Genomic DNA, 27887 nt, shown 5'->3' on the forward strand with positions numbered 1-27887 from the left:
TAGTTTTTGAGCATATTAAAAATGATGGACGTGTGACTAAGAAGACGGAAAATTATTTGAGCATGCAGAGTTAGATGATCGAGCGAGTGCACCAACACGCGGGCCGCACAAGGTAGGGGTATTTTCTTCATTACTTATATCTTAACATAAACAAAACCCGTCATCTAAATACGTTATTTCCAACCATGTTGCTCGCTTCAAAGTTCAAACGCATTTCACTGATCATGGTTAATGGATTATATATATATATATATATATATATATATATATATATATATATATATATATATATATATATATATATATATAAAGAGAGAGAGAGAGAGAGATCCTCATTGGAAAACAATGAAGGTGAAGAGGTGAAGAAGAGGTTCCCTGCTCCAAACCGCCTATTGTTTATAGCCGATAGCAAAACCGGAAAAGCCACGTGGCCCATGTGGCTAAACATGATATTGTTCATAAGTCATGAAGCAATTTAATATATTATATAATATAATTTGATTAGGTTATAACCCGTGGAAACCACGGTTTGACAAAATAATTGAATTTTTATAGTAAAAACTTATAATTATTAATGAATAATTTTAAATAGATTATTAATTAAGAGATTTATGTTTTTATTTATGTAAAATTATAATTGTTGATTCAAATAAATATGTAAAATTATTTTTCAATATATATTAGTCATTTATTAGCTTTTAATTAATAAAAAAATGATTTTGTATAATGAAATGTTAAATTAATTATAAAAATAAAACAAGCACAAGTGAAATAAATTATAATTGATATATGGCAAATAAGAAAATTAAGTATTTGAAATAAAAAAACACAAAATTACAACTAAAAATTAACAATAAAGTTTTATTAAAAAAAAAGACATTATAAGAAATAATATTCTAGAAACTACTTACATATTTCTAAAAACTTCTTTATACACAACATTAGAAGTTTTATTTGTAGGTCTACCATCCTTATCTAAAATTAATAATTTTAATCATTCTCTAATTTTAACTCTAGATAAAGCAACATATAATTGGCCATGTGTAAAAACCGGATCTTTGAGAAACAAACCAGCCTTATAAAGACTATCCGTGGCTCTTGTTGATTGTCATTGCAAAACAAACGACTAATGTAAATTGTCTTCTTTGGTATTTGAATGAGATTTTTTTTCCAGATGGTGTTAAGGACATTCTTGGAATAAAGGTCTGATTCCCCATATTACTTCCAGATATGATAACTGCCTCAATAACACGTTTGCCCAAAGAGATCACCTGTAGTCTAGTGCCATTACATAAGCCATTTTTTTGATCAATGTTTCTCATCAATATAAGTCATGTAAGAATTGTCATACTATTTATGATGATTTTTTTGCATACCTATATGCGTGGGTTGAACAACATCTTGACTGATATTATGATTCATATAATTATTGTAATGAAAAAAAGAATATTGTATGTATAATAAAAAAAAGAGTTATGCATACCATTTGATATATTGGATAATGGAGTCCTACAATTGATATTTGCAGGAGATTGCATGGGATTACAAAAATGCAGAGTATTGTCTGCTATTTGATAACGATGTTCGACCATTATGCTAACTGCTAAAAAAAGCTGGAAAAAAATTATAACTTATGATTTATATAATTATTGTAATGGAAAATAATATTGAACTAGTGTGTGAACCCGTGGTGAACCACGGGTCACGTTTAAGGTGGATGTTTGACAGTAGCATAGAGCACCAGTGGGTGTTGATGGCGATATTGAAATATTGAATTTGGACGAGAAATTGTGTGAAACATCAAACCAATAAGTGAAGAGACATATTTCAAAATATAGATGGTTTAATAGTGATAAATTTCAATGTTTTTAGTTGTTGGTTTTGATACATGGCTATAGTTGAAGAAATATGTTAGCCATGAAAATATTTAAAACGGGAAATAAGTTTGTTTAGTAGGTGCATTTGTTAAATGATTGGAAATCGAAGTAGGTCATAAAGGTATTCGTTTTACAATGTAGAATAGACTTGTATTTTATACGACATGAACACACGGCTATAATGATGAACATTAGACACTTTAAATACTACTAATTAAAAAGTAAAAGTTATTAGATATCATACTAATTCATAGATACAATAAATGATTACAACAAGTGTTTGTATTTTTTTGTTTTAATATGATAGTTTCTATTGAATATTTACAAATTATTGTTTGTTAACATAATATGAGAGTTTTATTGAATATGGATGAAAAGCAAAATATATAAAGAGAGTATAGGTTAACTGTACGTACGGTGTGAAAAGATCACATAGTTTCAATATTGTTTGGCATGTGTTCCGTCCTCTTCTTTTCCATGGTTTTTGTATTTCTCTCATTTGGGACGTGGTTTTGTTGGTGTATCTGTGAAATGTAAGATGTTGTTACGTGTAAGATATAAATAAACTGTTTTAAGTTGTTTTTACCTCTTTGTTCCATCTGAATGCGTTTTCCGGTTTCACGTGATTTAGTAGGGGTGAGGGACTCCATAGTTGTTGAGGTTTGTTGTTCCATTGTTGTTGCAGGTGTTGGTTGTGTTTTTTTTGTTGATATGATTGTTGGTTGCGGAGTCTTTATGTCAGTGATAGTGGTGACTGTGAAACATATATTATTAGTGGATGAAAGTTTTGTGCATTCCACATAGACATTCATTGTCAACCCTTTACAACGTTCGAGTGGTTCAGGCAAAGTTTTTCTATCTTGACTGGGAAAGCGGTCAATGAGTTCTTGTGCACTTGCATTTACCAAAGTACGAATTGCTTCGTTAGACATGAAAACTGTTGTGGTATCTGTATTGTCTACGAGTACTACTGAGATTTTATATCTGTGGAAAAAGAAGTGATGTGTGTGTGTTTTTTATAGATACTTAAAGTTTACATGGGAGAGGGAGTACTTACAAAAGTTTTGGTTCATTTATTGGCCCATGGGAAACACAAAACCATCCATCACCTTTTTTGTGGGTTGATTTACCACATGTGGTACATGCTACGTGGTACCATACATCTTTAAATGTGATATCAGATAGTATGGACTTGAAAACGTATACTTTGTCCTTGAAGATGTGGTAGATGTATATTAGTGACTATTATGTTTGAAATAGTAGTATTTTACAAAAGAAAAGTACTTACCACTATTTGAGAGAAATCTGAGCTTTTTAAATGTTGTAATGTAGTATTTATCACAGCTGTTGTTGATTTTGATTGAAATTGGGTACCAAATCTGTATTTATGGAAACTTTGTTAGTGAATATATAGACTATAGTTTGATTAACTATGGTTGAGATTTGGTAGAAGTAGTATAGCATACCTTGTAATGAGTTTGTCTGTTTCGGGTATTTTGGGATTGACGTACATGTGTGTTGCGCTGGTTCTTGTCAATGTTAATCTTCCTGTGTAGTTAAGATGGTATTTTAGTTTATTGCGAAATGAGTAGTATAATAAGGGTCCGTTATTACTTACCATTATACATAGTGGACTTGACATTGGTGAAAGCTAGTACAACCGTGTTAGAGTTTGATGTAAGGGCATTTCTATTGAATTTGTCTGGCGAATCTATGCATTCCTTCCATAAGAGTATGGTAATCGCCTCCGCACTTGAACTGGTGTTGTCATCAATATTTATTAAAGGAAATAAAATATGTAATACGTTTTGGTATGAAGAGATATGTACTTACTTTTCATCAGTTAAAGTGATAACCATGAAAGGTTCCTTGTTTTTTTTGGCGATCTTTCATGTCGATGAGTACGCCTATAAAATTTGAATGTAATTGTAAGTTAAATTTTAGTTAGAAATTTAGAACAGTAGAAAACTTTGCATAGAAGTGATGATGTTTGGGTTGATGTTATAATGTACCTGGATGCTCTAAGTTTTTGTCTGCTATAATCTGAAAGTGTGATCTTGGACTGAAGCGGAACCATGTTAGAGGAAGGGCACTGTGGTTTGGAATTTCCTCAATTGTTGATGCTTCACCAATATTCATGTGTACTGGGTGATTTAACACCTTTTGATATTTGTTTGGCTCAATGCATGTATAGTTCTTAATACGATAACATCGAGAGACTATTAATGAAGTTTCTTTGCCTCCTTGATTTGTCTTTTGTGCTAGTAGTTGAATTGTACCTCCCTGCTCAAATAAATGTGTTAGGGTGGTTTTATACATGAATACTTTGTAGAAGAGTGTGTGTGTGTGTGTGTGTGTATATATATATATATATATATATATATATATATATATATATATATATATATATCCTTACATGCGCATCAATCACGATAAACCATGTCTCGTGCTTTCTAAATTGCAATGTCCATTTTCGCAAGACACGAATTTCAAGTGAAATTCATGGTGAACCAAATTGAAGGTTTGATATTCTATCCATGGTTGAGGAGATTGCTCTGCAAACAAAAAAAACATTGTTAATGTTTACATATTACATGGATTCCGTAGCATATATTTTAGGTATTAGATTATTATAATAAGTATAATTGCAAAATAGGTAGAAAAGATGTTAATGGGTGATAGAATTTTCTTAGTAATTAGATGAATTGAAAACATAAATGTGGTGTAATTACCTCTTGCATATTAATCCTTCATAACAAATCCTTGAAGACGACATTTCTAGTACAGTTGAATGGTAATGCTTCTTCTTGTTGTAGCAAAATCTTTATTGAATCTGGTGAGGTAGCTCTTGACAAAGCCACATATAGTTGTCCGTGTGTGAAAACAGAGTTTGTGAGGTATAAACCTACCTTTTTAAGAGATTGGCCTTGACTTGTGTTTATAGTCATTGCGTAACATACTTTCAGAGGAAATTGTTTTCTGATAAATATAAAAGGTAGGTCAGAGGTATTATGTACAAATTTTATTCTTGGAATGTACACCCTTTTCCCAACAGATATTCCTGTTATTATGGAAGCTTCAATCACAGATGGTAATAATTGTGTGACAATCAAACGTGTTCCATTACAAAGACCTTCTCTTTGATTGATATTCCTTATTAGCATAACTGGGGTATTAACTTTCAAAATTAATGTATGTGAAGGAATACCAGAAAAGTGAAAGTTGTTTAGATAATCTTGGGGATATAAGGTATCTAATTCTAAGCTTTCATGGGTATGTGATTTAATAGAATCACAACTGTTGTATACCACCCCTTGACTATTAGTTTTTGATAGAATTAAAGCATTGACTTGGTCAGCTGTTTCATTTTTCGGACAAATAATGGCTCTAACAGATAACTCTTCAGGTGATGGATTGGAAAATAGATTTTTGCCATATACAAAATGTATCAGCGATTCTAATCCTTTGTCTCCTGATTCGATAAGGAAACAATGAGGTATTTGTATAATGTTTGTGCTTTCTGGATCATTCTTGTCTGGTGTTCCTATTTCCATTTCCAATACCAAGAAGCCATGAAGCAAATTGTGATATTCGATCAACATCCTTATTTGAATTGACCGTTTGGGATAAACGCATATTATGATGCAATTTGAATACTGTAAAATGTGACCATAGATAGGAATTAGGTAGAGTCATGCTAATTATCTGTGATTTTCTACTTTTAGGTTGAACATGAAGAGTTTGTCGAAAGTCACCTCCTAGGAGCATTGACATCCCACCAAAAAGATGGTTATCATTCTCAAGGACATCTTTTAGTGATTTATCTAGAAACTCAAAGCAACGACGATCACTCATTGGAGCTTCATCCCATATGATCATAGAAGTCTTCTTTAGGAGTTCTGCTAGCTGTGTTTTTTAATATTACAGGAAGACTTGTGTGTAAAGTCAATTGGAATAACAAATCTAGAATGAGCAGTACGACCTGAAGGCAACAAAAGGGATGCAATGCCTGAGGCAGCAACAGCCAGTATAATCTTTCCCCTAGATCTAAAATATGAAAGTATAGTCGTCCATAAAAATTTTTTTCCTGTACCACCAGCTCCATATATAAATAATAGAAGTTGCTTTTTGTTGTGTTCTGCATCCATAACTCTTTCATAAATTGTAAGTTGATCCGGATTTAATTGTGATACCATGGATGAATTTTGAGAATTCAAAAGATTTGTATCATAATTAGTCTCTTCAAGAAGAAGACGATTTCTGAGAAAGGAAAGTAGAGATGGAGATGGCATTGGCAATCCAAAGTCAGTAAGTGATTTGGAAGGTGTTGAAGCTAGTAGAGTTTCTTGAATTTCGAGAAGTATTTGTTGTTCTAGTGTATCAACACGTAGAATTACATTGGGATCTGTAGAATTGGATGTGAATGTATGGGCTATGTCATCGCCCATTTTAGGTTTTGCGACTTCCCATAACAAAAGAGGGTTTCCTACTTCACAATACAAAAGTAGATGACAGAAAAGAGAACGAAGTTCAGATGAGGTTGCCTAAGATGATGCTTCTTCAAATGCTGTTAGCCACTCTTTATCGTTACCAGTTAACCCTAACGCTTCACATGCATCACAAAAATTTGAGTATGTGTTTTCACGAAAGATTCTAATGTCATAGAATGATTTACATCCTTTTTGATGGAACAGTAAAATCCGTAGATAAAATAACTCCCCAGCAGTTGGATGTACATATGCAAGTCTGCCAATGGTAGTATTTGTCGTGGTAGTCCTATGAACCCATCTCTTATCTTTGTTTTCCCAACTATATTTAGAAGGGTAATCATTGTATGTCAAGTCAATTCCTTGAACATCACGTTGATTATTGTGCAACCATTCTATTAAAGTCGTAACGCCATAATTGGGGGTATCAATTAAAGAGCCTAATTGACTATTTTCTTTGAAAATAGTAGGTTGCATCCCCTCTAAATGGACGGCCAAGACTTGTACATGTGGATCTCGTTCATGAATGGGAAAATTGAGGATTCGCCATGCTGCTTCGTGTGGACATATATACCGACCATCAAGAAACGACTTGATTTCATTTACAATGACGGGTATGGTAGAGGAAGAAGCAGTAATATTTTCCTCTGATGTTTGAAGAGTGAAACGAACGCGATCAACCCCTTTTGAAATGTACTTAAATAAGTACTTAATCATCATATTCCATCCATAATATTCTACATTGATGTGAGCATCAAAGCGACTACACAAACGTTTATTGTACGACACTACAAAGCCGTTATCAGTTATAACCCCACTTTGTAAGACATGATATGATCCAACACGTCTTTTATAATGCACGTAACCATTTTCATCAAAAGTTGTTAATGGGTTGAACGGTTTATCATCTACCATACATGGGGCACCAATATTTAGTGAACCACAAGGACCATGTAGCATGCATGTAGTAACAGTCCTATATAGTGCTGGTTCAAGTGTAGGATCAGGAAGCTCAACGGTAATGTATTTATCAATATCTGCACCTTCTTGAATTCTAAAGGGTGATGGAACCCATAATAATGTATGACAATGTGGTAAACCCCTTTTTTGGAATTCAATGGTGTAAAGATCTGTGAATAAAAATATTTTATAAGATGTTATATAAGACATAAAAGGAATAAAAGGCTAAAAATAAGAAGAATGAAATTAGAGAACAAATACTTACATGCACTAACATCTCCAAAAGTTTTGTCCTCTTTAAGGAAGTTAATGAAAGCACGAACTTTGATTCTAAAGATGTGTGCAATGATATCTGGTCTGTTTTGAATATCTCGTTGACCAATAGCATCCATGTATCTTCTATACTCAGGCCATTTAACATTGCAAGTGAAAGTGATGAAATATTGTGGCTTACCATGAACCTTGCAAATGGCAAGAGCGTCTTGATAGTGTTTATACATATACCTAGGTCCCCCAACGAAAGTTGCAGGTAGAAATACACGTTTTCCAATGACATGACTATCTGTATCACCTTTGGACAAAGCATCGTAAACACCGCTGATGTACTCTATACGTAATTGTTGTTGATGTTGTTCAATAAAGTCAAGCCTAGATTGTTCAATGCAAGTATAGGCATCCACTAAATACTGGTGGAAAAGCCGACGTGAACGTAAAATAAGAGAGTAAGTGTGTCGGTCATGAATTTGATAACTGTAATACATATTATTTGTCAAACTTCTGTTAGAGTTAATACGTAGATGCAAGGTAGGAGACCATCCTTATTCACCATATGGGAATAGTAATGGATACTGCAAAGGCATGTAAGTAGGATGAAGCTTACTGACACGATGAGGTGACCCAGATTTTGAATAGACAACAATGTCATAGACAGCCCCAATATCGTCATCACCACAAACAATACAACATAAACTTCCAGGGGTCGGTGGCCCATATCTTCTGTCAGGTACAACATTAAATAAACGTACACCATATGAATCTAAATTCATTGACCGAGCTATTTCTTTCGCTGTCTTAAATGTACGAACATACTCATTATGTGTATGTAACATATGACTTAAGGGATCTACAACATTTGCAGATAAAAGTACTTCCCCCTCACCATGAAACGAATGAAATCTATTAGCAACCTCATTTTCAGTATCACACATGTACAATTGGAGAAAACGGGGTTGATGAACGTCTTGAGGATAAAAAGACCCTATCCAGTGGTATATCTGACCACTAACCTTAAACACATATGGTGCACGACCTTTGTTGATTGAGTCGTCTTCGTTTGCACCAAAAGACGTCATAGAGAACATGGAATTATATGCTCTTATGTTATGCATGAAGTGATCGTCTTCGTAGAATTGCATAAGCACATTAGGCGGACGAAGAGGGTAAGGAAGAACTACATTACCCGACTTACAACATTTTGTATATCGTGGATGATTGTCTTGGGATAAAAACAATACTCTCTCATGATACCAAAAAAAAGCCCCACAATACTCACATATACAGGTACAATTCCCACAGTCATAATAAAAATGCAATGTTGGTATCTCTTCCAAAAGTGAACTCCTGCGTGATCGACGTGAACGACAGGGTACTATCATATTGGAAGTAGAAGCCATATGTCGTCGTTTTAGAGCCATTTGAAGAAAGCATTTACTGAAATGGAAATCCAAAAGTTATCGACCTTTAACATAATTTGTATGAATTTAAATTGGAAAATTAGACTTTAAATACGTATTTTTGAAACAATTTTTTTTGATTAGTAACTTTCTATTGGAGTAGTTTTAACACATTTGAGAAGATATTAATAGGCATGTAGTATGATCTTAGAAATTATTAGTAGATTGAATGAAGTTGGAAGGATAGGATCAACAAAATTGCAATATATCTAAATCTTGCCATAGTACAGCTACTTTTTTTTATTGAGTAATGGTTATGAGTAATATAGAATATAATGAGAAACTTACCTTTTACTATATTTTTTATTTACATAATTATTGTATGTTTATGAGCTAGATAGTTTTATAAGGTTTTGAAAACTTTATGATAGAAAAGCTATTACGTAAATTTTGCTTCTAGCATTATTAAATACGGTTAAAGGCATTATTGTCGTTTGGTGAAAATGTAATATAATTTCTTTTTTTCAAAATAAACTACTTGTAAACCCATTTTACCTTCAATTCATAATTACTTTACATTGAATTTCATTTTAAAATGTTAATTATTTTTGTTTCGTCTTGTAATAGGTTATTTTTTAGGATCAATAACAAATCAACAGAAGCTTTCTGATTAACAAAAGTCAGGTTTCTCACCAATGATGCAATAGTGAAAGATACATATAACCTTGGTGATACTTTAATGCTTGACAATTTGAACCCTTATAAACTTCCAATTGGTGTAAAACTATCAGGAGACATGAAAGATTGTCCCAAGGGCACAAGGGTATATACCACTCATTCCCAAGGGGGTTTTATATAGTTTTACAGATTTGGTCGTTAAATAGTTCTTGGGTTTCCATGTCAATTTGTTACAAAATGGTCATGTGTCAAGAATCTATGTAATTCTGCTCATTTACTATGTTTGTTATCATATAATTAGTTGTAAATTCTTAAATTTATATTTTTGTTTTAGTTTGAAATTATATTATTCCCTTTAGTTTGAACAATATATAAGTATAATTATGTTTTGGTATAGGAATTTTGAATCATTGCAAGTAATAGCAATTGGTTCCAGTTTTAGACAAAACATGGTAAAAGTCCAAATCCATGGACTATTTTTGTAAATAAGTATTGAGAATTTGTGTTTCATTGGTATATTGACTCCACGTATACAATATCTTGAAATTGGATACCAATTTTGTCATTTTTTAATTAAAATGCCAATCTATTTAGTTTTTTTTATTAGTATAATGCTATCATAGGTTTAGTTTTGCTATAAGTTGTAAAGTTTTGAATTTTAATCTTTTTATTGTCAAAACTTATTTGTGTTGGAAATTGAAATTTATATTTTATTATATGGATTACAGATTTGCCGAGGCTTAATCCGGTGTCAAAGGAGAAGGGTGATCTGGTTGTTGCTGCATCATTTTTATTTTGAATTTTTAAGTTTTCATATTTGGTCTTGTTACGAGGGGGGAAATGAACTTGAAGGTTAAAACTTATAAAAACACTTTTGTGAAGCAAGTGGTATTTTGGTGCAACTTTATTGGAAAGATGTCATCATGTTTTTTGTTTTGCTTTAAAACACTTTGGTTTGGTGATGAATGCTTAAAAGCTCTGTTTGAAAGTTAATATAATACAACTCAATCGTATAAGTATAATTAGTAACCTTTGTGCCTAAAATATGCACTCTATATCTTTCCATATTACAGCAACATAGTTTCATACCAATAACTAATGGTTTTTTTTTTTCTAAAAAGATGGCATAGTCATCAAAATTACATAAAATTTGAATTTTTTTAAGGATTTCAATTTAGTACAATAAGGAAGATTGATTTATGACATTGGACTGACCCTATATAAACGTACCGTTGGATAATTCCAAATATGGGACAAAAAGAGTTCCAGGGGTATTTTAGGAATTTTTTATTTGTCTTGTTGACAGGAGGCAGAGCTTTGGATGAAAAAATTACAATTAATATTTTCAAGGATTTGAAGAAATTTTGCATGGAAATAGAGAACCTGGAAAGTTTTTCTGTGATTTAGGTGAAAAAACAGTTCCAGGGGCATTTTGGGAGAAATTTAGATATATAGGGCTTATGCATCCTTCACAAAATGTAAGGCCCATACAATTAACAGGAGGGTTTCACACCTGGATCTAGTTTCTTTATGTTTAATACTTGAGATATTTTCGTTCTTTATGTGAGAATCATATGACATTCTCATGTGGGTAACAATATTCTTCTAATGGTCACAAGAAAACTAAAATTCTGGACTCTGAAATCTGATCGACGAACATATACTTTAGTATTGGAATTACCATTTTTTTGTTGCTACTACAAATCGACATGATAATAATAATTTGCCATGATTAAAAGTGGACAAAAAACTGAAAGAAGAGCAATATAGAAAATCAATATCGATTACAAACAATATATGACATACCGTAAATCCAATCAACAACAGAGAACACGAGCGATTGGTGGCGACAATTGAGTGCAGAGGTCGTTGGCGACAGAAATTGAACAAATCGAAATCCTGTATCTTGGGCGGCAAATTGTCGATCCTCAAACCCAAAACGTGTGAGACATCGCTCAAAAAGACGATAGGATTAGAAAGAAGTGTAACTGAATGAAAATCATAATAAAATCGAAACATACAACAACTTACCGAAATTTCTTACACCATAGGGTACAGGCGGTGGAGACGGTGTTGGAGAAGATGATGTAATTTAGTGGTGGCGGACGAAACGTGCCTGAAATAGGTCAACGGATTCTTCGAGTTGTCGGCAATCTTATGAAATCAAAACGATGTATGGGTTGCAGGAACGAAAACGGATTCTATGAGTTGCTGGCACTCTTATGGAATCAAAACGATGTAGGTGTTGCAGGAACGTCACGTTTGTTGGGAAAACAGGGACCAAATGTTTAATATTATCGAAATGATGTGGTTGAAATCTAAATAGCATAAAAGATATTGTTCTTAAACACGATGCCTTTTAATATATAAGTATAATGTATAATTACAAAAGAGTTATGCATACCATTTGATATATTTGATAGTGGAGTCCTACAATTTATATTTTCTGGAGATTGCATTGGATTACAAAATGCAGAGTATTGTCTGTTATTTGATAACGGTGTTCGACCATTATGCTGATTGATAAAAAAAGCTGAAAATAAATTATAACTTATGATTCATATAATTATTGTAATGGAAAAGAATATTGTATGTATAATAACAAAAAAAAGTTATATATACCATTTGATATATTGGATAGCGGAGTCCTACAATTTATATTTGCAGGAGATTGAAAGTTTGGAGAATTATATCGAGGAAAGTTTTCAGAGTTGATGTGTTCCTTTTGAGAAGAAATAGACGTGACTTTATTTGAAGAGTTTATATGTTGACGATGAGTGATGATATTGGCTACAAATAAGTATAAATGTAGTTAATATTGTAAAAATATATAACGACAAATAAATTTAAAACTTGGTTGAAATATTTAATCTACTATAATAAATGAAAGTTTTTTTGCCACATGTCCTCTTCTCCTTCATTTGAACACATGTCATTTTCTAACATTTTTAAATTTTCTATTTTCCACTTGTCATTTTATTGTGTTTTTCATTTTATTAAATTAAAATTCCACATTTAATATGTAAGGTAATATATATGTAAGGTATTTATTAGAAATAATTTATATATGTAATGTATCTAATACATTAAAACCTCTTTAATTTTAATAATTCAAAAGATTTCTCATTTTTCTTATAAATTCAAACTTTTCAAATTGTTAAAATTTCATATTTAATTTTTTTAAATAAACCCATGTAATACATGGGTCTCACACCTAGTAAAAAATATATGAAATAATTACTGTTCTCAGAAGTGTGAAAAAATTGTGCAGTAAATGAACTTTGACCCTTGGATATAATAGTTTTATTTTTAGCTTTTCGGTTATCCAAATATAATTTCCTTTTTTTTCTTCGCTCTTTAGCAAAAATAGAATCCATGCTATTTTATGAATCTGTATAACATAATTATTTAATATGATGAATTACAATAAATACATGCAAATACATATATCAATATCATAGTGCACATGATTAAAATATATATATTTTTTCAAATACCTATATTTAAAAAACCATATTTATAAAATCTGATGAATACAATAAATATAAGTATACAATTTTTTAATTTTAATATATTGTTTTTGTTGGTAAAAAATCAGATTTTATTATCTGATTGAAATACATAAAAGTGATGTTTCTATTAAGTAAAAAAATTAAAGTAATAGAAATCCCATTATAAGACCCACGACTCCCAAGTCCCACCCCATGTACCTGTTTAGTAACATAAATTGCATATTATTGAAACAAATTAGAAGCCCTGGTTATCAACTTACACAAAATTCCCAATTCCGGCACCAGAAGCCACCTTTGCTGCATCTACATTTCTCAGATACATATTTATGTCCAGTTCGAAAATAGGTAAAGAGTTATCATTTACACACTACATACAACTATTTAATTGCTTCTACACATAACCAAGTAAGCATAAAGAAATGAAGTTGCACCTAAAGAGGGGAAAAAGTTTTACCGAAAAGTGAATGAAATGCAGGAGAAGTGAAACACACGTCGTATGGTGTTATTAAGTAGGTTCTGATGACGGGCTAACGACGTCGTATGGATGTGAACGGAGGTGAGGAGTTGGGACTTGGGAGACGACCAAAAATCAAGAACTTTGAAACGACGAATGGAGACAGCAAGATCAGTGATCGTGGAAGGCTGGTTGTGAAATAAAGCACGAGGTAGTTTCAAAACTTTCAGCAAGTATAAGTTTAATTTTTGAATTTCGAAATTGCTAAAAGTTAGGGTATTTTAGTCCAAATTCATATAAGGAAAGGAGTTAACCAAATCAAGGTGTAAAGTTTAAGCTTTTATACTAAAATAAAATGAAACTTTACAGTTCCATAAGATTAGAAATGGCATGTATGCCGATTCATTATTAGCCCTCAAAGAATTAGAACTAGTACAGGTTAAATGCAGATTGTTATTCGTACGGATAACCATGAGAGATATTGATAATATACTTGTGAAATTTATAGAAACAACCATGCTTTGGATACCGATTTAACTTTGATTTTGTGACGAAAATGACCCTGGTTTACTTTGAAAGTGAGATTTGTGTTCTTATGACTCAAAAAGTATTCATAAAATGGGAATTTCAATAAAATATGCTTGAAAACAACCCTTCTTTGGATTCCAGTTTAACTTTTATTTATTGACAAAATGCCCATCATTCACTTTTGAAAGTGAGATTTGTATTTTTTATGCCTCCAAACTCCATTTTTTTAACAAAAATTAAGTTCCATAATGTTATCCTGTGAAGAATATGTGGATTTTAAATTTTGTTCCCAAAATGCCCCTTGCTAATACTCACACCCACTTCCAAAAATGCTACATGGACTGTCATTAAGTTAAATATATTAATTTCAGGTTATTTCCCATTACGAGAAAATGACAAAAAAAAGAGATTTATTTTTGACCAGTGTTATTCTATTCTAATATCAATAATTAAATGTATAAAATAATTAAGATAAATATTAATAGTTGTTAGGCAAAATTTTAAAATACTCTTCTGACTAAAAAGAAAATAATTAAATGTATAAAATATATAAACTTTGAGGGGGAGAATGTTGGGGTGCAAAGTTCTTCATTCATGACTTTGTAAATGTTTGATTTTTGTAAAACCCACTTGCATGTGGTGCTTTAGCCTTTAGTCCCATTTGTTAGTGAGAGTGAGAGAGAGACATGTAAACCCTATATATACGGTGGGTTTGTCCACTTGTAGAGGTGTGCTTGAGAGATGTAGAAGTGAGTGTGTAAGTGTGTGTTAATTATGTAGTCTAGATCTAGATCTTTTTTGTAACACCATATACATTCAATATATCTGTTAAACACCCAAATCACCATGTTCAATTGTGCAAGCTTTAATTCCGCATGCCAAACCATGTTCTTTGTCATTACAATTGGTATCAGAGCGGGTCTTCAGGATCAAGGTGATATTTGAAGAACGATTCTCGGTTTGGCAATTTTTGTCGCAATTTGATCAATTTTGGTGAGTCTCTCTCTATGATCTCTCTTAATTTCATTGAAATCGTGCGTTGCGTTTTTGATTTGTGATCATTTGAATCGTTGGATCAAATTTTTCTTGAAAAACCCATTTGTTGTGATCCAATAATTTTTTGTTGATCAAGGTTCAATCCAATCTCATATTTTGTTGTTCGATTTGAGTATAGATTGAAATTGTTTGGTTAAATCAAGATATTTTCCAAAAATCATTTTGATTCATTTTTGGAATTGATATTGATTATATTTGACAAGATTCATTTGATCTTCATCGTAAGCCCAAAGTCAGATCATCTACTATTCATAATAAGCCCAATATTTCTTCCATTTATGATCCAAAAGATATTGCCACTGTTCATAAATATTTTGAGCCCAAATTTTGAATATCTTTTATTCATTAAATCATTTGAATCAATATCAGATGTTTATCATCTGACTTGTTCACTCGCCTCTTGTACAGTTGTACTGATATCTTCGCCTCTTGTTCCAGTATCTTTGATTTCAAATCGTTTCTTGATGATCAATGTTGTATATGATCAAGAACTTTTAAATATTCTTGATTTTAGTTGAAGATCTGTGAGAATAGAGAGTTTTTGTATTTGTTGACTTTTTAGATCGAAACATCGAAATTGATTTTTGATTGTTGATTTGAGTTTTGATAACGAAGAACTGTGATCGATTGTTCATATCATTGATCGATAATTTTGATTTTGGGATTAATCTAAGAACAAAGACTCTGATTGGTGATTTTGATTCTAAGGGATAAAGAACGAAGATTTGAGATGATAATTTTGATTGGGATGAACTGGGTGAATGTACGAAGGGTCCCTGTGTTTTGCTGTTGATGAATATTCGAAGGGTGATGATGAAAATCATTGATTTTTGGGTTTGATGTTGATTTTCGAATGTTTGATGAATGAAGGATGATTTAGGGTCGACTGAGAATGATCATATACGAAGGCTTGATGTGTGAATGGTTCCACAGTGATCGATGATTTGGGAAGGGAAGACTTGTTAAACGAGATCTGTGATTTTGAATTTGGGGTCAAGCATCGATGTTAAAAACGAAGCCCTGCTGGTCGATAAAAACGAAGCCCTGTTTAATTGTTGATGTGCAAAGGATCGATTGTTGATTTTGGTTGTTAACCAGTCAAGAATCGATGCCAACTGGGATATCTTGGAATCAATTAACGAAGGGTTGAAGAAGAATTAGGATTCGTACGAAGAATAATGTTTCAAAGGGTGTTTGATTTTACTGTGATTTAGAAAGAACGAAGGTTTTTGGTGATATAGATTCGAAGGGTCTATGAATGGATTGCAAAAGCGAAGGGTAATAGATAATTAAAAAAAACGAAGAACTGGAACTGGGTTAACATACCAAGGGTATCACTGTTCATTATTGTTCACAGTCAACTCTTCGTATGCTTCGTATGTTTTGCCAAAGTCTTCGTATGTTTGATCACAAAAAGCTTCGTATGAATTGAAGAAGAAAATTTTTCGAGTGTAGTCCTTCAAATTTCGAATGGTTGTCAATTGGAAAAAGGCTTCGTATGTATGGCATCAAAAAGCTTCGAATGTTTTGGTTAAATCACACATTTTCGAAAACAGCCCCTGAACCTTCGAATTTTTGACACTTCGAAAACTAAAGCAAGTTTCGTATGTTTAACACTTTTCACCCAACTTCGAAAAATTTTTGGTGCTTCGAATTTTGTGGGCATGCTTCGTATGTTTGAGCAAAAAGGGAAGAATTTATGAAGATGGTCCCTGAGACTTCGAATTCTTGGCGGTTTATACTCAAATTCGAAAAAGGACTATTTTTTGCTGAAAATTGAAGATTGTGCATTTCAGGCCCCTGCAGTTTGTGCAAATTGACACTTTCTACCCAGCTTTGGAAAAAGGGGAGAGTTTTGCATATTTTGCTGTTTTGGGCGCAACGGGTCACTGCAGAATTTTGAAATTGACAATTTCTACCCATTTTTGAGAAATTTTGTCAAAGGCGATCCGTGAACGACAATAAAAATTGAATATTTTTTGGGTTTTCCGGATTGAAGCACAAAGTTTATGCCACATGTCAAGGGGGAGTTTTGACACGAAAAATTCCGAATAGAGCACGTTCTTTTTCCTTTGGAGTTTTATAATCAAATTTCGATTATAAAAAGGGGGAGAAGTTTTATATGGAAATTCGAACTTGAATTTTTCATAGTACGCGGATTTGATGACCGAAGTGATCTTGAAGTTTTGAAGCCTATGAGATGATGCAATTGGATGTTCGGAAGTGATATATTTGAAATGGGTTTGGTTTTATTGAAGATTTTTGGGGTGTGTTTTTATGCGCAACTTTTGGGTGATTATTTGGAGTTTGGAATACTCTTAATCATTCGTTGCTACTCGATTTGTAAGGTCTCACATCCTAGAGCCCAAATTGAAGAGTCATGGAAGAATTGAAGATTGAAGTTCGTTTCGACATGTGTCACCTTTGAGGCTCGAACCGCGTAGTGCTTGATTTTGGAAGATTTGAAGTGGGTCATTCATTCCTAACTTTGAGGGGGAGAATGTTGGGGTGCAAAGTTCTTCATTCATGACTTTGTAAATGTTTGACTTTTGTAAAACCCACTTGCATGTGGTGCTTTATCCTTTAGTCCAATTTGTTAGTGAGAGTGAGAGAGAGAGAGACATGTAAACACCTCTATAAATAGTGGGTTTGTCCACTTGTAGAGGTGTGTTTGAGAGATGTAGAAGTGAGTGTGTAAGTGTGTGTTAATTATGTAGTCTAGATCTAGATCTTTTTTGTAACACCATATACATTCAATATATCTCTTAAACACCCAAATCACCATGTTCAATTGTGCAAGCTTTAATTCCGCATGTCAAACCATGTTCTTTGTCACTACAATATACTTTCATTTATTTGACTATTTTAGCATCAAAATTCATTTCTTTCTATTACAACATTGCACTTTGGAAAACATATCCATTTCTAGCATTATAACTTTATTTTTTTTTTCTTATTAGGATATTATACCTTGAAAAATCTATCCAATTGTGAACTCATGGCAGTTTTTCATAACAGTAGACATCAAAACTGATATTTTTAGTTTAAAGGCTACAAGTAGATTGTCAATCTAGAAAATCTCAGAAAAAAGAAAAAAAATGCAAAGTTCATAGACTCAAATTGACTATGTTGTTTGGGGTTTATGAACTCATGGCTGTTGTTTTGGCAAGTTTCAAACAGTTGGACCATTTTACCCCAACAATAGGATGGACTGACAAATTGAAGTCTAATCTGTTATTAGATGATGGATTATACATCGTCCACAATCCACTTTTGTATATTTCATCTCTTACTTGATAATACAATCAATTATTATCTGTAATTAAGCCACTGTTTGTTTTCCTCTTCAATGTGTTTGTTACATTCTCATAGCCAAAAAGTAAATTATAAACTTGCGTGTAGTGTATTTTATTTTGAAGCAATGGGTTGTGAACTTTTGATTGACAATCGAAAAATAGAGAACAAAAAAGCAAAACATAATGCAAGAAAGAGAACCAATTGCTTGATGTACATAAAAGAATACATGACTAATACAAAAAAAGGTCATGATATACATGTATCTGTAGTTTGTCGAGATTGGTTAGGTTTCACAAAACATTATTCCAAACACACAAATGAGAAAATTGGAATATAGATGAATAAAATGCTCAAATGAGACCAAAGAAGGTTGAACAACAGCTCAAATAAGAAAGATGTAGTTAAAATGTACATTGCCTATATTGATGTTATCAGTTGTTTATTTTCAGCAGTTAGTCTTCTCTGCTGTCCCCTATGTTTTTTAAGGTACCATTTTTTTTAAATCCATGTATTATAAAATTGTATATCTATTTTTTTAATTTTCTAACCTTTTATTTTTTTATCTGATGTAGAACATTATGGAGTGTATCGTTGATGTTTTTTTTTTTTGTCTCTTTCAAGGAAGGCAGAGTACTCATCATCTTTTGAAACTCTGACAAGTTGGGTTCCCAACTCCATTAGTAGCACATAACTAATCAGGTAGTTTGTAACTTGTCTTTTAATTTCGTATTTTTTTTTGTTTCTTTATGCCAAATCATCTATTAAATGGTTATACTCATAATAACATTAACATAAAAGAAACAATAAACTATTCCAATAAAATTCAAAACCACAAAACCAATAAAATAGTTTTTCCAAATTTGAGAAAGTTCTAAAAACAACCAACGACCATATAAAAAACCATAATCCAAAATATCAAAAAACGGAGAATTGAAAACAAAATCCCACACACAAGTACCAAATTATTCGAGAAAAAGTACCAAATTATTCAAGAATTTTTAAAAACCAAACCACACTTTACTTCTCTTTTTTTGGGACCAAAAGAGGAATGCTTTGACCACTTGATACACGTCTTGGCTTTGTTGCTGATTCAAAATCGAGGGAATCAACATCATACACTTCATGCAAATTCCGCTTTAGATCAATGGTTTTGTTAAAAAGTTTAATCGGACTGGTCGCGGTTGATTTTTCTAAAGTCGAAGGAGTTACATTATCTCCCGTCTGAGAAGCACAATCCTAAAATCGAATAAGGCAATTAAATTGTTAGTTGTCATTAAATCTTATTGAAATTTATTTATTTTATATATTTAAGCGAGACTAATATGAAAATATAATATAATAATAATAATAATAATAAAATGTAATCTTTACCTTCACAAGTTTTATCTCATCTAAATCAGCAACATCAGTTTGTTGATTAAACGATTGAGATTCACCAGCCTTGATAATAAGATATTTAAATAAAGGTTAACTTCTTAAAATTTTATAAAGAAATTAACTATTATTTGAGGTAAGGTATATACCAAAGTTTCAAATTTGGTCTCCAACTCAGAAATGATTGATATATCTTTAATTTTGTTGATAGAATATAAGCTGCTTGGATTTGATACATTGTAATTTGTAACTTCAACTATAAAAGCTGCTTTACGTCCTTTCAAAACGTTTAATTCAGTTGGGAATAAAGCCAAACTATCACCTCTATGTGGAGCAAAAAACATATATATGACAATCAGAATCATAAATACATACTTAAGTAATAGTCATATAATAAATATTATACCTCTATAACTACTTTGACCAAATCATCCGCGTTTGCTTCCAACATTTTACTTGCATCTTTATCGAAAAGCGTCAATGAAATCGTCCCTGTACCATCCTGACCATTGATAGGGATCAGAAACCTATATGAAAAAAAAAAGTTATTGTCAATATATTTAAAATATATATATAAATTTTAAATATATCAATGTTAAAGACAAAGTATACTATACACACTTCTCTTTTTTCACCACAACTGACATGCTGCATGGTCCATTTTTACACATCACAGTAGACAAATCCGTTATGCATTTTTGGGAATCAGATGCGTGAATTATATTGTAAATCTCTATGATCTTCTTCCCACATTTATTACATGCAGGATAATACCATGCATGGTCCTGTCGGATTCCCTTCATGCCTGCAATAATTCCAAAAGTATAATACAAACTATTTAGTGATAAAATGTAAAATGTAAAAAATTATACCACTAATTTAAAATGTGATAATATACCTTCAACGGTTCGAGGACATCACAAACATTTTTTATCTCAAGATCACTGGTAAACCAATCATTTGATGAAAAAGTCCTACTCGCAAGCACGGATATGCTACTTACAGATTTTCTTCCTCCATCAATCTCTTGCAATCTATATGATGTAATAAAATAGTTAAAATATTAAAGAGATGCAGGGTAGGTGGAATATTTTACATTAAAAAATTGTATTAATGGATATTAGACCTTTTTCTATAATTGTGTATCTCTAGAATATCAACATTAACAAACAAATTAGAAGCGTCCCAATAAGATTTTGCTCCAACAATACCTACAAAGAAAAAAGAATAATTAGTTTGAAAATATATTTTTTAACAAAGTAATTATTATAATATTATCACAGACAATTCCAAGAGTTCACGGCAACAAACTGAACAATAATGATAACACAAGAAGCATTTGTGTTTTAGAAAAATATTCATTGAGTTATGGGCTTGATTTCCAAAGAGAGTAATCCTAAGCTCTGTACCCCTACAATAATAAAGTAAAAAAAATTAAAACAATGATATATAAAAATTATATGATACAAAAAAGGTTAAAAACTCACTCTATATCACTTAAGGTGATCTTCATGTTCTGTTTTGATTGTATCGGATTAGATGTATCAAGCTCACGACGAGAGATAATATGTCCAAGTACATCTTGAAAATGATATAAACAAATAATGTGATTATAGAAAATATGAAAAATAGATTAAAAAGTTATGTCAAACAACTAACCAAAACACGAGTTTTGCGGACAATTTAGCTGTAAAATTGAAGCAAAATCAACAAAATCAAAACTATGAACTGGACCCCCAAAATCAACACATTTTTTAACAACAGCAGGACAATCTGCTGGTCTTGTTTAGTAATACTAAACCCCCGTTTCATCATAGCCATGTTAGGATCTTGTATTAACAAAGTGCCTCCAACATTCAAAAGATGCTGGAATCTGTTAAACTGACCACTGAAAACACGTGCTTGTATCTTTTTGCCCTATAAGTAAAATAAACTTGTTATTAAATAATAAAATATTAATAATAAATAATAATATATATAAACCATGTAAATAACCTGTTCATCCATAACGATTAATTCAATGGACGTAACTTCTTTCTTTCCTTTTGGTACAAAATTCCACATGCTCAAGATTTTGACCTTAAATGTGGTATCGGGTGTTACCACTCCAATGTTGTCAAAGTAGGTGATTTCCGCTTTAGACATTACTCTAAAAGGAAACGGTGTAAAATGTAGTAAAGTAAAAAGAAAATGGTGGATATTTTGCATATTTAAATAAAGAATAATATAAAAACAGTCACACACTCATAGTGGTATATATAAATATTCAGAAATTTTAATTTTTATGATAGTTTTACAATGAATGGCCATTTTTATTAAAAATATATTTTACAGAACTTTTTATATAATGATCGTTGTGAAAAAGTCATACACAAATAATGGTCCATGTGAAAAACTAATAGGAGGGTAGACATCAGATTGGTTTCATTACTGGTAGACATCAAAAATGATATTTTTAGTTTAAAGGCTACAAGTAGATTGCCAATGCACAAAATCTCAGAATAGGATGGATTGACAAATTGAAGTCTAATCTGTTATCAGAGGATGGATTATACATCCTCCACGGTCCACTTTTGTATAGTTCATCTCTTACTTGATAATACAATCAATTATTATCTATAATTAAGCCACTGTTTGCTTTCCTCTTTAATTATTTTGTTACATTCTCCTAGCCAAAAAGTATATTGTAAACTTGCGTGTAGTGTATTTTATTTTGAAGCAATGGGATGTGAAGTTGTGATTGACAATCGAAAAACAGAGTGCAAAAAAACAAAACATAATGCATGAAAGAGAACCGATTTCTAGATGTATAGAAAATAATACAGGACTAATACATATACTAATAAACTGATGATAGAAATAGATGGAAGAAGATAGAAACAGATGGAAGAAGAAACATGAATGAAGAAATATAGATAAAAAAAACATACCTGAGGTTCTGAAGTTGAAGCCAAAGCCGAGAATACAAAGAGGAAGAAGGAAAAGGCCGAAGATAATGACGAACCGTGTTTTTCAATTCGTATTGCAGGTATATATTTGTATATTAAGTATAAGAAAATCGTCCCAAATCTAGATAATATTAAGAGATAATATCATTATCACTTTAATTACGAAATTGATTGCTGGAATATGTATATACGAATGTAAATTTCCTTATTAAATGCCGGATTATTAGCTGGACAGCTTTTACCTAATTGTAATACCATATTTAAATTTAAATTTTGAATTGTAAAACAAATGGAACAAAACCTCTATTAAGTCGACAGTTGTCATCATTTAAATACAGTGACACGTGGCGATTTGATGACACGGCTAATGGAGTAGGAATATTTATTCTTTTATTAAGAAGGGTAGAGGTAGATTTTTTGTGGACCATAAATTTTGATGGTATAAAATAAAGGAAATGTGATTATTTAAAAAAAAAAAAACTTTTCCTCTACCCAAACAGGAAAAAGGAAAATATGTCGACCTATAGATTTTCGGATGGCAATGTTACAGCATTATAAAAAAAAATTATTATAATAATCAAATTATTGAACTTCTACTATCCAAACATATAACTTTCATCATATTAATAAAAAGACAAAACATATAAATTTCATCATATTAAAAAAAAAAAAAAAAAAAATACCACATTGTAGGTCAAGAGTGGCTTGAAGACACATGTTAACACTTCTCGATCCCCCACGCCATCAATCTGACCTTGACGTTAATCTCTCACACTTCCTTCCAAGAAACACACAAACCCGCCCGCCACTTGAGAAAAAACACACACAGTCAAAGCATCAAGGCTGCTTTTTTACACACATATTTATACCACAACTTTCCCTTTATTCAACCACATCAATCTTCCTCCCTACAATCATGAACACCATAGCCAGAACCACCACTCTCCGCCGTCTAAACCACCGTTACCCCGCCTACGAACACCTGAACCAAACCTCCAACCAGAGTCGTGGATGGCGAGCCTTTTCTACCCGAAGAACCATCACCACCGCTTTTGGGAGAGTAAAGTCTCAAAACAATGATACAACCATGTCTCCGGTTTGTGACAAGCGAGATCGTGTTAGGGCAAGAAGTCGACATGTGTTTCTTCAAGGATACAAGCTTTCAATGTATACAACTAATGGGAAGTTGAGGTCGGAAATTAAGCTTAAGAAAGCCATGGTTAAGGTAAAAACAATGGTGGTTTCGGTTCTTTCTTTCATGCGTGCTGCTTCATTGAAGAGATGCAACTCTAAATCCGCCATTGCAGCTTCTTCTCCTCATCCAATTCATCGGTGCTTTTGATTCTTGTAGAATGAGTTCACGAGTCTGAGTATATTTCGTGCTCGATCGATTTTGCGGGTAATCTTCTCCGTGTCGAAAAGCCGAAGATAAAATAATGTACAACTTTAACTACACAAGATACAACTTCTATGCATAGGGTAAGATAGAAGTTACCAAAAACATGTGTATGTATTTAATTGAAGATGTTTTAACAAATTTATTATAAGAAAAGTTGTTCGATTTTGACTAATTGGGAGCTGAACCTAACGAATTGAAAATGTATTCTATAATATTTCTAGAAACAATCCCTTATTTACTTGGTGTTTTTTCTTTCTTTTTGATGTGGCATTTCTGATTTCACCGTCCAATTATGATAGAACTCTTAGAAGATATTTAGATATGTATCATAGACACTACTTAATTTTAATGGAAGAGTTGAATGAGATAACCTTGAAAAATAAATTGATTTTTCAAAGACTAAACTGCATAAATGGTCCCTGTAGTATATCGAAAATTGTCATTTTGGTCCAAAAAAGTTTGGACTAACACCAGTAATCCAAAACTTTAATTTTGTTGCGTTTTTGATCCAAACTGTTTTGATTTTTTTTTTTTCAAAATAACGGATTTTCCCCTCTTAATATGATTTTCTCTTTTTTTTTTCTTATTTTGTTTTTCTGATTTTATTACTTTCATTAAAAAAGAAAAAAACAAAAAAAAAAACACTATTCCTAATCATCTAAACCCCACCCCCACCATTTCCCTCACTAGTCAGCATGGACTCTCTCTCTCTCTCTCTCTCTCTCTCTCTCTCTCTCTCTCTCTCTCTCGTCTTTACGTGAAATCACCACCACTGCCGAGATTCACCACCTCCACTGCTGGAAATCATTACCACTGCCGGAATACACCATAGCAACTGCCGGCGATCGTTGCAACCGCCATAAAATCACCGCCATTGCTGGAATCCACCACCTAGCCCCGTGAATATTTGAAAGACCACCGCTACAGTCATCCTTGTCCGATTATCTCTATAATAGTCAATCTGAAACCCTCACCGCCGATCTATCTCTCTCAACAACGATCTGAAAACCCTCTTGATCAAAACAGTAGAAACCACCACCACCCCCGTCGAAAGTCCAGATCTATGGCGTTGGAGTTCAAGTCTACGTCGGAAACCAGTGTCACTACCACAACTTAATGTCGTAAGTATAGATCTATGCCGAAAAAGATCACCACCACCACAACTCAATGTCGTCTCCACCACCTTCGTCGTTGGAGTTCAGATCTACGTCAAGAACTTTGACGGCGCTGTAAGTGGTTAGGGTTTCTGGTGGTGGTACGATGAATGAAAGAAGGGTGATGTCGGTTGTGGTTCTTCGATGGTTTTCAGATCGACGTACCGGTTGGTGGTGCTGGTTGTTTATATTTTTTCGGCGAAGTTCAGATGTAAGATTGGTGGTCAGGTCTAGGTCGTTGGTGTTGGTTTGGATGGTCCGAAGAAAAGGGGGATCTCCGGTGAATAGGGTGATATGACAGGCTGAGGTGGTATGGTAGATGGTGGTGGTCCGACTGGCGGTTGTCGGTGGTGGTCCACATCAGTGGTGGTGGTCCGACATTAATGAAGAGGGTGAGAGAGAATGTAACAACGTAAATTTCAAAATAAAAATTTCATTTTTGTCACAACCATTTTCACATAAAATGTTTTAAAAACATCCAATAATAGTTAACAAAACATATCGTATCCCAAGATCACAAAAATCAAGTCCTCTCTCTAGTGTGTACGAGTCATGCTGGCGCCTTTCCACGGTCCTCGCTAGAACCTGAAACACATAACACAACAACTATAAGCATAATTGCTTAGTGAGTTCCCCAAAATACCACTTACACACATACGCCCTTCCAGGCCACGACCTTCCGGTCCATGTGTCTCAGGGGACTTCCGTCCCAACCCGATAAACCTTCTGGCCTTACCCGTGTTGACCTTCCGGTCCATAACTTCCTGACCGTCCGGTCCACATCATAATGCCTTCCGGCCCATAACATAATGCCTTCCGGCCCATATCATACATAACATACATATCACATACAAACACATACAGAACATGCAACGCATATCATACAAACATGCACCTCATAACATACAAGACCTTCCGGTCACACATAGGTACCTTTCCAGGTACAGTATAGTGAGAAGACTCACCTCAGGTATCTCGGTAAGTCTCTGTCTCGGTAGAAATGTGATCTAGCCTCCGCCTAATCACATAAAGAAAATACTCCCATAAATATAACTATACTCCGACCTTTCTTAACATCCTTAGAAGGGTAAAAGACCATTTTACCCCTCTCCTGGCTCAAAGGCCTCACTGTTGACCAAACCCTAAAGTCAATCAAAAGTCAACGCTCAAACTTTGACCCGACTCGTCGAGTGCACTAAGGTGACCCGGCGAGTCTACACGTGTCCAATGACTCTCTTAGTCCCTCTCTTGGCACGTCAAGTCCTTCCCTTTACTCGACTAGTCACTCCTGGCATGAATCGTGGGGCCACCCCGACTCAACTCGCCGAGTCTCAAGAACTACTCGGCGAGTACCGCCTTGAACCTCAGTCCTCTAATCCCCTTCTGACTCACTGAGTTATCCCCCAACTCGGCAAGTCTACTCACAAAGATTTTCACGTGAAATGCTAACCCTACTCGCCGAGTCCCAAGAACAAATCGGCGAGTTCATGCCATGCACTAGCTCTATTGACCTCCTGAGGTCGGATCTGTGCCCCTAATTCATAGATCTGGCCTTCTCAAGCATGAAAGTCACGTAAAGCTCGAAACTTGATGCATATAAATTAACATAATGGCATCAAATGGTGATTTAGTCCCAAAAATGGCAACCTAAGTCCAATAACCCCAAAATGACTCATAAAGTTCCATGGGTTAAAGTCTCTGGACCTCAATGAGTCCAGATCCAAAGCACAAACTCGAGAGGGGACTAAATACTCTACATATTCTTCTTCTAATGGGTTTAAAAACCCTAACTCTATGAAACAACACCCAAAACTGGAGAAGGTCCGAAGGAATACCTTAATATGAAGCCTTTGATCTCAGAAGATGCTAGATTTGCACTTCCTTCAGCCTTCTTTTGCCTTGATCACCTTCTCCTTCAAGTTTCACCAACAAAAGATCAACAATGGCCTCTCTTCTCCTCACAAGCGATCTAGGACTCTCTCTGGGGTGTGGTAGCCGCAATGGACGGCCATAAGGGCCTTTAAATAGGTCTCAAACCCTAGAAATTAGGGTTTCATTAAACAACGTGGACTCGCCGAGTCCAGCTGTAAATTCACGTCCGAAATCCGCGACCATACTCGGCGAGTCTAGATGCCAACTCGCCGAGTTCCCCCACAAAACCCAAAAATAATGGAACAAGATATCATACCTGGAAGTCCGGTTGTTACAATTCTCCCCCACTAGAATCTGACTTCGCCCTCGAAGTCTCACTCTGCAAATAACTCTGGATGTTGTTCCCGCATCTCACATGCCCGAAGCATATCCTCGAGCGTCTGAATCGTCCTCTCACTCTGGCCGTCCGTCTGTGGGTGGTATGCGGTACTGAAGTGCAACCTCGTACCCAACTCCTCGTGAAACTTCTTCCAAAATCTGGAAGTAAAGCGCACATCTCGATCTGAAACAATCGAGATCGGAACTCCATGCCGCAATACCACCTCCCTCACATATATC

The 27887-nt window shown here is 33.5% G+C and overlaps 3 protein-coding genes across 4 annotated transcripts; all 3 read right to left on the minus strand.

Annotated features, from left to right (window-relative positions):
- Positions 1–2140: 2140 nt before the first annotated feature.
- LOC128127629 (uncharacterized) lies at positions 2141–7463 on the minus strand. Of its 2 annotated transcripts, XM_052766280.1 has the most exons (10): positions 4610–7463; positions 4294–4432; positions 3890–4160; positions 3711–3784; positions 3496–3635; positions 3344–3425; positions 3166–3256; positions 2935–3089; positions 2464–2861; positions 2141–2401 (listed from the first exon to the last, which is right to left on the minus strand). In XM_052766280.1, exons 4-10 carry the CDS (start codon positions 3734–3736, stop codon positions 2373–2375), a joined length of 921 nt encoding a protein of 306 aa, XP_052622240.1. In that variant the 5' UTR covers positions 3737–3784; positions 3890–4160; positions 4294–4432; positions 4610–7463; the 3' UTR covers positions 2141–2372. The 2 variants fall into 2 exon arrangements, with proteins under 2 accessions (XP_052622240.1, XP_052622239.1); XM_052766279.1 differs by having other exon boundaries at positions 2141–2861.
- Positions 6422–8085, minus strand: LOC111882374 (uncharacterized). The gene is made up of 2 exons (XM_023878731.3): positions 7590–8085; positions 6422–7494 (listed from the first exon to the last, which is right to left on the minus strand). Exons 1-2 carry the CDS (start codon positions 8083–8085, stop codon positions 6422–6424), a joined length of 1569 nt encoding a protein of 522 aa, XP_023734499.3.
- LOC128128063 (uncharacterized) lies at positions 7610–12046 on the minus strand. Its single transcript, XM_052766865.1, has 2 exons — positions 11482–12046; positions 7610–9034 (listed from the first exon to the last, which is right to left on the minus strand). The coding sequence occupies exon 2, from the start codon at positions 9016–9018 to the stop codon at positions 8143–8145; it is 876 nt and encodes a 291-aa protein (XP_052622825.1). The 5' UTR covers positions 9019–9034; positions 11482–12046; the 3' UTR covers positions 7610–8142.
- Positions 12047–27887: the final 15841 nt, after the last annotated feature.

The sequence above is a fragment of the Lactuca sativa genome, chromosome 8 (assembly GCF_002870075.4).
Source record: "Lactuca sativa cultivar Salinas chromosome 8, Lsat_Salinas_v11, whole genome shotgun sequence".
In the NCBI taxonomy this organism is placed as follows: Eukaryota; Viridiplantae; Streptophyta; class Magnoliopsida; order Asterales; family Asteraceae; genus Lactuca; species Lactuca sativa.

Bases quoted from the DNA above. Each gene is read 5' to 3' on its own strand.
- LOC128127629 (XM_052766279.1), bottom strand. From the start codon at position 3,736: ATGGTTATCACTTTAACTGATGAAAA. The intron at 3,426-3,495 runs GTAAGTAATAAC...TTAACTACACAG, and splicing joins CAAGTCCACTATGTATAATG to GAAGATTAACATTGACAAGA. The intron at 2,862-2,934 runs GTAAGTACTCCC...CTTTTTCCACAG, and splicing joins ATAAATGAACCAAAACTTTT to ATATAAAATCTCAGTAGTAC.
- LOC111882374 (XM_023878731.3), bottom strand. From the start codon at position 8,085: ATGTATTACAGTTATCAAATTCATGACCGACACACTTACTCTCTTATT. The intron at 7,495-7,589 runs GTAAGTATTTGT...TTTTATTCACAG, and splicing joins TTTTGGAGATGTTAGTGCAT to ATCTTTACACCATTGAATTC.
- LOC128128063 (XM_052766865.1), bottom strand. From the start codon at position 9,018: ATGGCTCTAAAACGACGACATATGGCTTCTACTTCCAATATGATAGTA.